This window comes from Nothobranchius furzeri, chromosome 10 (genome assembly GCF_043380555.1).
Source record: "Nothobranchius furzeri strain GRZ-AD chromosome 10, NfurGRZ-RIMD1, whole genome shotgun sequence".
NCBI classification, from domain to species: Eukaryota; Metazoa; Chordata; class Actinopteri; order Cyprinodontiformes; family Nothobranchiidae; genus Nothobranchius; species Nothobranchius furzeri.
The window spans coordinates 53,734,589-53,744,488 of NC_091750.1; the positions used below are offsets into that span (position 1 = coordinate 53,734,589).

General features: G+C 47.8%; 1 protein-coding gene across 3 annotated transcripts in view; it reads right to left on the reverse strand.

The window, feature by feature from the left end:
* Positions 1 to 9,900, reverse strand: part of LOC139072237 (uncharacterized) — a 45,033-nt gene that overhangs the window by 34,460 nt on the left and 673 nt on the right. For 2 of the 3 annotated variants that reach the window (XR_011521819.1, XM_070555774.1), the window contains exon 2: positions 9,245 to 9,301. Coding sequence is in view for 1 of the 3 variants with exons in the window: in XM_070555774.1 (XP_070411875.1) it covers positions 9,245 to 9,301 (57 nt within the window). In the remaining 2 variants the exon portion in view is untranslated. Of the gene's footprint in view, positions 1 to 9,244; positions 9,302 to 9,722; positions 9,850 to 9,900 lie in introns of those variants that run through there. The other variant, XM_070555773.1, reaches the window with a different exon arrangement.

Below are 9,900 nucleotides of genomic sequence, written 5' to 3' on the forward strand. Positions count from 1 at the left end.
GTTTTGTAGCTTAATGAATAATTTCTGATGATTGACTCTGTCAAAGGCCTTAGAGGCATCTAAAAAACACATAAAAACAGAAGTATTATGCCTCATGTATTTGCTTACAGTTTCTTTTAAAGCATAAATACACAAGTCAGTACTAAGTTTACCTTTAAAACCAAACTGATTCTCTGTCGTAGTTATAAAATTCTGCAGTCTTTCCAGCAAAATATGCTCAAACACCTTGGACAACACACTTGCCATCGCAATAGGCCTGTAGTTATCAATACAGGAGATTTTTCCAGTTTTCTCTTTGACTATAGGGACTAAGAGAACAGATAACACATGGTCAGGCAAGATTCCATGCTTCAAAAAGCCGGTAAAGCACAATGAAAGTAACACCTGAGCTCTACAGCTAGCGTACTTCATGTGCTCTGCTGATAGTTGATCCGGGCCGCAAGCTTTGTTTAAAGACATTTTCTCTATAGCGAGACGGACTTCATCAGCTCTGACAATCATACCATCATTATAGTCAATGTTGCCAAGATTGAACCTTTCACTATTTACACAGTTAAAAGTTCTGCTAAAGTGATTCCTCCAGGCTTCAACAATGTTCTTGTCTCCTGATACCCCATTTATAGATGCGGGTAGCAGCTGCTTACTGATACAGGAGCGTTTTAACTCCTTCCAGAACTCCGAAACATCATTATTCTTTAGTTTGTTCGCCAAGGAGTTTGCCCGCATTGTTTGCTCATTTCTTTTGATATAGCGAACAGCATTCTTGAACTTAACGTTCGCGGCTTTCTTAGACTCCAATATTGAACCGGATTTTGGTTTACCAGCAGCTGCCCAGACTTTATAGGCTGCTCTGGACTCCGCATGTAACGCATAAGCATGCTCACTCCATCCTGGAAGCGGTTTAAATTTTGTTGCTCCTTTTTGGCAGAGGAACTCGCTGGCAATAATCAAGCTGTCCACAATATTTTGATACAAAGTGCATAAGTGCAGCCTGTGCTCTATATGTTCACAGTTAACATCTTTACACTGTAACGTTTCTTTGTGGACACTAACAGATCTCAGACTACAGTCTGACAGTAAGGAATATTTCCTAATATCCTCGACTGACACTTTAGCCCAAGTAAGCTTCTCTGTGTGTGAGGGCCTCTGGTGTTGGAGCAGCACAGGCAAACATTCACAGTTTACCACTAAGGAAACAGGGATGTGATCAGATGTTGCCAGGGAGTATAAGATTTCCACCCTGGATATGCATTCATGTGCATCCTCAGTGCATATACAGTGATCAAGCCAGGAAGTTGAGTGCCATGCCTCACTGACATACGTGTGGCTGTCTGCTGGCAGTCTCTCTTTGCTAGTTAAAACCAAGTTATTATTTACACAAAACTGAATCAGATGTTGCCCAAAGGTGGAGCGAGTGTCTGAAATATCAGCATTCATATCACCAACGATAAAAACACAATTAAACTCACACTGACTGATAAACGAGCTTAAAAAACCAAGTTTTGCCAGATATTCATCTTCATTCTGCTGACTCTCATATGGCATATAAATATTTAAGATCATGAATACCTTGTCATCCATAACAATTTTTACTGCTATGCACCAGTCCACATTTAGCCTGACAACAGAAATAAAAGGGTCATAATCCTTGTGCCATAGGATGGCCACGCCTCCAGGTATCCTTCCTTGAATAATTCCAGATGACAGATCAGTAGTGGACTCCCCAGCACCAAAAAAATTGCAGTGAAAGGAGTTTAACCGATCCAGGTTCTGTTTGGGCAGCATTGTCTCTTGCAGACATAAAATGTCAACATCTTCCAAAAGTTTATCGACAACAATACGACGTGCCCTATCCCCAGCCCCGTTACCAAGGCGCAGGCCACGGGAGTTATATGACACAATTCTCATGCTTTACTGGAAGCTCCCTGAGTAAGTGGCTCCCCACTGGGCCCACCCGCAGCTCCATCTACAGCCACAGCTCTGCGCTTCTCATAGAAACGCCTCACGAAGGTTCCTTCAGGCCACAGTTGAGGATCATACAGTTCAGATACCTCCTCACATTCTGCCGAAACTTTAAAGGAACTACATCGGCTCTGGTTGTTGTTAATCTTTTCACACCGCACCTCACGATGTAGTTTTTCTTTAAGATAGTCAGCCAGCACACTCGGCATAAGATCAGGGCAGAACTTCGTTGCGAAGACACTCACCAGTTTCGTTTTTAAAACTTTGATCCTTCCTCCGGCACAGGATCCCACGACAACATGCCTCTTAGCGAAATTCCGTTTAGGCCTTAGTTGCGCGGGGCCGTCATCTGGAGCCCGCTTTGGACGGCGTCCTTCTTTAACAACTTGACTCCAGGCAGGAGAAGCGTTACTCGGATCCAAAGCCCCCACATTATTTGAAACCACCGGATCCCTCCTCACCGTTCGGGCACCAGCCCCACCGCCCGAAGCAGGTGATGAAGCCGTTTGCACCTCAGCAGTAGCTCCGATCTGCCGCGCCGTCTTCTCCATCCTTTGACACGTCACCAGCTGATCGGAACAAGGCGGGTTGCCTCCGCCGTTCACACCAAGTTGCTCTACCGCGCCCAGGCGATCACTCATGTTAGCTGTCACCACACGGAGATTTTTGCAGACACTCGTCTGGGTAGACATCGCTTGCGTCAACAGAGAAACATCAGTGCTTAGCTTCAATTTTACCAAGCAGGCAGGAGACATCCATACTGCTAAAAGTAATTGTGGGAAGCTCGTCCAGATGATGCGACACAAAGCGGGGGATGTTTTCGCCGGCCTCATTAAGAAGCTTCAAGCAGCTCTTCACGTTGTTAACGTCCTTTTGAGGGCCTTTGTGCGTTACTAGACGCAGCGTTGGGCTCGGGCATAAATCATGGAGGACCTTCTTTGAGGCCTCAATCCACTCCGAACCAAAGTGTTTCACAGCAAGCAAAATGATGTCATCATGGCATAACGTTTTCATCTTAACAAGAAAATTTAAAAACTCATCTTCAACAAGAGTCTTGCCATCAGAAGTGTTATAAATCACTGGTTTAGCTCTGGGTCCACCAAAGGCTCTCAAGCCTGCTGGAGCTGAAGAGCCACCAGCCTGCACTCCCGCCATCTTCCTTTCTCTCCCCACCTCCAAAATACACTTATTTGTTTCAAAACCACATCTCTGTCGTAAGAATTCCCCAGATGGGTATACGTCATTTAAAACTCTATAATGGATTTCTTTGGCTTTTGGAGTTATAGGAAATTTGAGGTTCCGGTACGGATCGGGTAGCGACACGCAGCTCATTTGCCCGCGTCTATCTCGTTCGCTCGTTATTGACGTCAGTCGCACCGTGAACGTGAAGCACGTACTCCTCCCGCCCTCACGTCTTATCCAATCAGAGACGAGCCTCAGCTTTAAATTTTCAAATTCAAAATTAGACGCTCTTCAGCTAAATCGTATTAAAAACAAAAGAAAATGTACAAGTCCACTTTCAGAGGAGGCACTTTCATGTTGTTTAGCCTGTGATAGTCACACTGTGCTCATTTTAGTATTTATTTTTCATCAATAAACAGAAAACCAGAAGGAAAAGTTGTAGATCACCATTTAAAACTAAATTTAACATTATGCATGCAAATGTTATGGTTAGCAAAAAAATTATATATATAACATTTCATTTATATTTTGTTTTTGTCTGGTTGTCTCCTTATTTGAACAGCATTTTTTAGTAGTTGTTAAAAGTGCTTTATAAATCCACCTATGCATTATTATTATTATTATTATTATTTTCTGTAACATTATCATAATGTTGACCAGTGGGAGTCGGATCTCACTACCTTAAGACCCCAGCAGCTCATAACTTCTCATGATGCTGATTAATTTTTTACTGAAAACAATTCTATTACCGGAAATAGGCACAATTTAATCAATTATAGGTACAGCTTAAATTTGTAAAGTGACTTACATATTTCTGTTATTGTATTTTAAAAATAGGCCAAAAATAAAGTTTTTTTTACAATATTTTAATGTAATCTTGCCAGAATTGTTGTGTTAAAAGGATTTCTGTCATGATCTGAGGTAATGATTTAACCCAAGACATGCAGAATCAACACACTGGAGCAGGATGTGAAAAAATAAAGATTTATTTGGTAACTAGAACTTATGGTGCACTGGAAATCCAGTGAATGGGTAAACGGGAGCAGCGTCTGAGGGAAGGGAAACAGAGGTGAGTCCTTGATTGAAACTGTAGTGTGGTAGAGGATGAGTTTGGTAGGAGGACTTACAGATGTAGCGTGGTGGAGGATCTCCAGGGAGGGGTGAGCTGGGAGAGTGAATGAGTATTCCGGGGTGATGAAGATCGGCAAGGTTTTACAACCGGAGGGAAGGAGAGAGAGCGCCTGTAGTGCTGGGAGCAGTTAGTGCCGTGAGGAGGACGGGAACCGGGAGTGAAGACCAGACGTAGTATGGTCGAGTAGTAAATCCAAAAGGTCTCAGCGAGGAGGTGGTGTATGGAAAGATGACTGAGCCTGAGACAAAACGAGAACAAAATCTGAGCAAAAGATCGCTAGCAAAAAACACGTTTCTAAAGTTCAAGGCTAAGGTTTCAAAGTTCAAAGTCTAAGATCCGACAGTTCAAAGTCAAGGTTTCAAAATCGAGTTAACACTGTGGCTGGGACTCTACCAGTAGGCGTAATCATCCGGCGGCTTAGCAGTGTCCTCCGTCCTCCTTATGAAGGCCACCCACTGATCAGCTGATCGATTGCAGCTGCTGCTCTCTCTCCTGAAAACAGAACTCACAAGCCAGGTGATGTCATGGTGTGTGTGGAGTGCTCACCTCCCAGCTCACAACAGTACCCCCCCCTCAACGGACGCCTCCAGGCGTCCTAGCCGCAGCAGCCTCATAATCCCGAATGAGGGAAGGATCCAGGATGGCAGAGCGTGGCACCCAGGAGCGTTCCTCGGGACCGTAGCCCTCCCAGTCCACAAGGTACTGCATACCCCGACCGCGGGGACGGGAGTCCAGGATCCTGCGAACAGTGTAGATCAAGTCCCCCTGGTGCAGGCGAGCCGGAGGAGGAGGTGCAGGCACGGGACAGAGAGGACTAGTGACCACAGGCTTGACCAGGGAGACGTGGAACACCGGGTGCACACGTAGGGTCCGAGGGAGGTCCAGGCGGACTGTAGTGGGGGACGGAACAGCCAAAACTTTAAAGGGACCAATGAACCGGGGAGATAACTTACGGGAAGAGGCCTTCAGTGGAATGTCCCTGGACGATAACCACACAGACTGCCCTGGGACGTAGACTGGGGCCGGACGCCGTCGGCGATCAGCTATCTGCTTGTTCCTCTCTGCAGTGCGATCCAGCGCCGCCCTGGTGGTGGTCCAGGCACGACGGGCACAACGGAGGAATTGGGGAACGGAGGAGCCAGGCGTAGATTGTGCGGGGAAAAGCGAGGGTTGAAAACCAAGGGAAGCCTCAAACGGGGACTGACCTGTAGCTGTAGAGATGTGGCTGTTATGGGCATACTCCACCCAGGGAAGATGGGTGCTCCAGGACGACGGGTGAATGGAGCAGACACAGCGCAGCATGGCCCCCAGCTCCTGGTTCATCCGTTCGCATTGGCCGTTGGTTTGGGGGTGGTGTCCGGAGGTAAGTGCCACTTTCGCCCCCAAGGCCTCTGCGAACTCCCTCCATACTTGGGACACGAACTGCGGACCCCGATCCGACAGGATCTCCTCCGGGATGCCATGGAGACGGAACACATGCTTAACCAGGAGCTGCGCTGTGCCTGTGGATGAAGGGAGAGATTTAAGGGGCACCAGGTGGCAAGCCTTTGAAAACCGGTCGACTATGGTAAGAATGGAGGTGAAACCGTGGGAGATGGGGAGACCACAGACGAAGTCCAGGGCGATGTGCGACCAAGGCCGTGAGGGAGTAGGCAGAGGCTGGAGTAGACCGGCTGGGAGGCGATGGTCCCCCTTGTGTTGGGAACAGGTGTGACAACCAGAAACATAGTCCTTGGTATCTTTAAAAATGGACGGCCACCAATAGTCCTTGGTATCTTTAAAAATGGACGGCCACCAAAATGTACGTTTAATAAGGGCCACAGTGCGTGCCACCCCCGGATGTAAGGAGAACCGACCAGCATGAGCCCAGTGAATGACCTTGCCTCTAACAGATTGGGGAACAAACAGTTTACCCGGGGGGCCGTTGTCTGGACCAGGGTCAGTCTTAAGGGCCTCCAGTACCTGCTCCCGGATCTCCCAGGTGACGCTCCCTACCACACAGTTGGAGGGAAGGATGGTCGATGGTGGGTTATCCCGGTCTGGAGCATATTGTCTAGAGAGTGCGTCGGGTTTGGTATTCTTTGTACCGGGTCTGTAAGAGATCAGGAAATTAAACCGAGAAAAGAAAAGAGACCATCTGTACTGGCGTGGGTTTAAACGTTTGGCTTCCTTGAGGTAGATGAGGTTCTTATGGTCAGTCCAGATGATGAATGGTTGTTCAGCCCCCTCCAACCAATGTCTCCATTCCTCAATGGCCAGTTTCACAGCCAACAGCTCTCTGTCCCCTACGTCGTAACGGCTCTCGGTAGGTGTGAGGCGTCGTGAGAAGAATGCACAGGGATGCAGGCGTTTGTCCTCTTCAGCCACCTGGGAGAGCACAGCCCCCACACCAGTGTCCGAGGCATCCACCTCCAGTGTAAACTGACGTTGAGGGTCAGGCCGGTGTAGGATGGGTGCGTCGGCAAATCTCTTCTTCAGAACCTGAAAAGCGGATTCAGCTTCTGGGGACCAAACAAAAGCTCTGTTAATCGAGGTCAGCTGGGTCAGGGGTGCGGCGATTTGACTGAAGTTACGAATGAACCTCCGATAAAAATTAGCGAACCCCAGAAACCTCTGAAGCTGCTTTCTAGTCGTCGGAGTCGGCCACTCGGTCACCGCCTGCACCTTTTCAGGATCCGCCCTCAACCTACCACCCTCAATGACAAACCCCAAAAACTTGACGGTTGGGACGTGAAATTCGCACTTCTCTGCTTTTACGTATAGTCTGTTTTCGAGAAGGCGCTGGAGAACTGCTCTCACATGCCGGATGTGTTGCTCCAGGGTCTTAGAAAAGATCAGAATGTCATCCAAGTAAACTGTGACAAAGCGGTTAAGGAAATCACCCAGCACGGAGTTAACCAGGGATTGGAAGACTGCAGGGGCGTTAGTAAGTCCGAAGGGCATCACCAGATACTCGAAGTGACCCACTGGCGTTTTAAACGCCGTCTTCCATTCATCCCCCTCCTTCACCCGAACCAGGTGGCAAGCGTTCCGGAGGTCTAGTCGGGTGAAGATGGTGGAGTCCTGTACTGGTTCGAACGTGGATGAAAGTAGAGGCAGAGGATACTTGTTTTTAACCGTGATTTGGTTCAAACCTCTATAGTCAATGCAGGGCCTGAGGGAACCGTCCTTCTTAGGCACGAAAAAGAAGCCGGCACCCAGAGGGGAGGATGACGGTCGAATAGTGCCGGCTGCAAGACAGTCCTGGATGTAATCCTCCATGCTCTCTCTCTCCGGTTTGGACAGTTGGTACAAACGGCTGGAAGGCAGAGGGGCTCCGGGTAATAGATCTATGGCACAGTCAAACGGTCTGTGTGGGGGTAATGAAGAAGCACGGTCTTTACTAAAAACAAGTTTCAGATCATGGTAAACTTGTGGTACCGTAGCCAGATCGATGTTCTCTGCAGGGGGATTGACAGGTCCACGGCTAGGCAGAGCTGCGGAGCGCAGACACAACTGCGAGCACTCTGGGCCCCATCCAATGATCTTGTTCTCCCTCCAGTCGAGAATGGGGTTGTGGCGGACAAGCCATGAATGTCCTAGCACCAGTGGAGACTGAGGGGAAGGGAACACATAAAAAGTGAGAGTCTCCACATGGTTACCTGAAACCTGAAGGCGGAGAGGAACCGTCTGGAGAGTTATGGATGAGAGATTGCGGTTATCTAGGGAAGAGACAGAGCGAGGCGTAGAGAGCTTCGTTGTGGGAATTCCCCATTCCGTCACCAGTCGAGGGTCCAATAACGATTGCTCACACCCAGAATCCACTAGGGCTTCAAGAGGAATCTGCTTAGATTGATAAAACAAAGTGCATGGCAAAGAACACCGGGTCACAGAAGAAATCAGGTTACCGCCCACCAATAGACCCGGTCTTACCGGTGGGCGTGCCCTTTTACCAGAGAGGGACAGTTGTTCACGACATGTCCCGCTATTCCACAATATAAACAGAGTCCCATCTTGCGTCGGTGCTCTTTTTCTTCCTGAGTGAGTTTGGCTCTGCCCATTTGCATGGGTTCGTCCTTGGGTAGGAGTTCGGGTGTGGAACGCCCCCTGGCCCCGGAGTAATGTTCTGGAACAGGAAGAGGGGTCACCAACTCCACTCTTCTCATCTCGCGGTGACGCTTGTCTATTGACATGGCCAGCCTGATTAATTCAGCCAACGATTTGGGTTCGGGGCAAAGAGCCAGCTGGTTCCTGATCCTGTCATTCAGGGCCTCAGTGAACACCCCCATAAGGGCATCCTCATCCCAAGTCGTGCGTGCTGCTAAGATTCGAAAATCCACAGCCAGGTCTGCCACAGAACGTCTGCCTTGGGAGAGATTTATTAGTTTCCTCCTGATGTCAGAAACAGATTCCACACTGCCAAACGTCTGGGTGAATTCTGTCACAAAGTCATTAAAGAGTCCATGTAAAAACGAATCATTGTGGCTCTTGGCCTCAGCCCATCTTAAGGCTCTGCCCCGTAAAAGTCCAACAACCAGAGGCGGAGCTGGCCTAAATGGCGCCCTGTGCAGATACCCCTGTGACCCCCCCCCCCCCCCCCCCCCACACACACACACACGAAAAAACAGTACACCTACAACTTTGTTTCAGATTGTGTGGAGTGTATATATAACAACGTTTGCTAACTGAATACAACATCCAGCTCCTGGCCACCTTCTCACCACTTGTCAAAGTTCTACTGAAATAGACACACTTAACGCAACATGTCGGCATCATCGACTTGTACAGTACAGATGTGCTGAAAGGCGAGAGTCTCAACTTTCAGCTAAAAAAAGACCGCTCTAGCTATTATAGTTTTTATTTTATGGCAGTTTACAGTTTAAACGGGATCATACTAGCAGGGCACCTCCAGCGGCCCGCTGCCCCTCCGTTTTTCATGGGGTAAATAATAGCTAATTTCCCGATTCCAAGAAGAAAGAATGGTCCTACCAGCTTGCCACTTCAATATGAAGAAGATCAGTTCAACATGGGGAAAAAAAACCTGACCTGTAGGCCAGAGAAATGTTCATTAGCACATCAAGTTTGATTCAGTTTACCGGTAAACATATCACGAATGTACAACAGGTCAATTATTAATCATCTTGGCTACGTAGCTCAATCTGTGCATTCCAGTAGCGTTTGCTACAAACAAATACAAAAACAACAATAAAGGAAAACAACTGTCTGACAGACAGCATAGCCGAATTCAAGGCAACACATAACAATAATCATTCGATTGCTCTTGGTTTCAAGTTAAGCCCATTAAAGTGCATAAGTAAATAAAAGTGTTTCAAAAACAGCGTTTTCGAACCGGAGTTCTGCTCGCGGTGGGAACTCCGCCGAACAAGGTCATTTTTTTATAGCGAAAACGATCGACTGGTCACTGACAAGTAAAAGGGTGTTATTGGTAGATGTTAAGAACACTTACCGCTGAGGTAAAATGAGAGTATAAATGAATTGAGGGGGAAAAAACGCTTTGTTTTCCAACACCGTTCTACAAGCAACAAGCTTACGGCAGGAGCAGCTTTCATGGTTGCCGCAACTTGGAAGAAGCCAATCAGGAGAGGGACCTCACATCAGCTGACGTGGGTCATGTGACAGGGAGT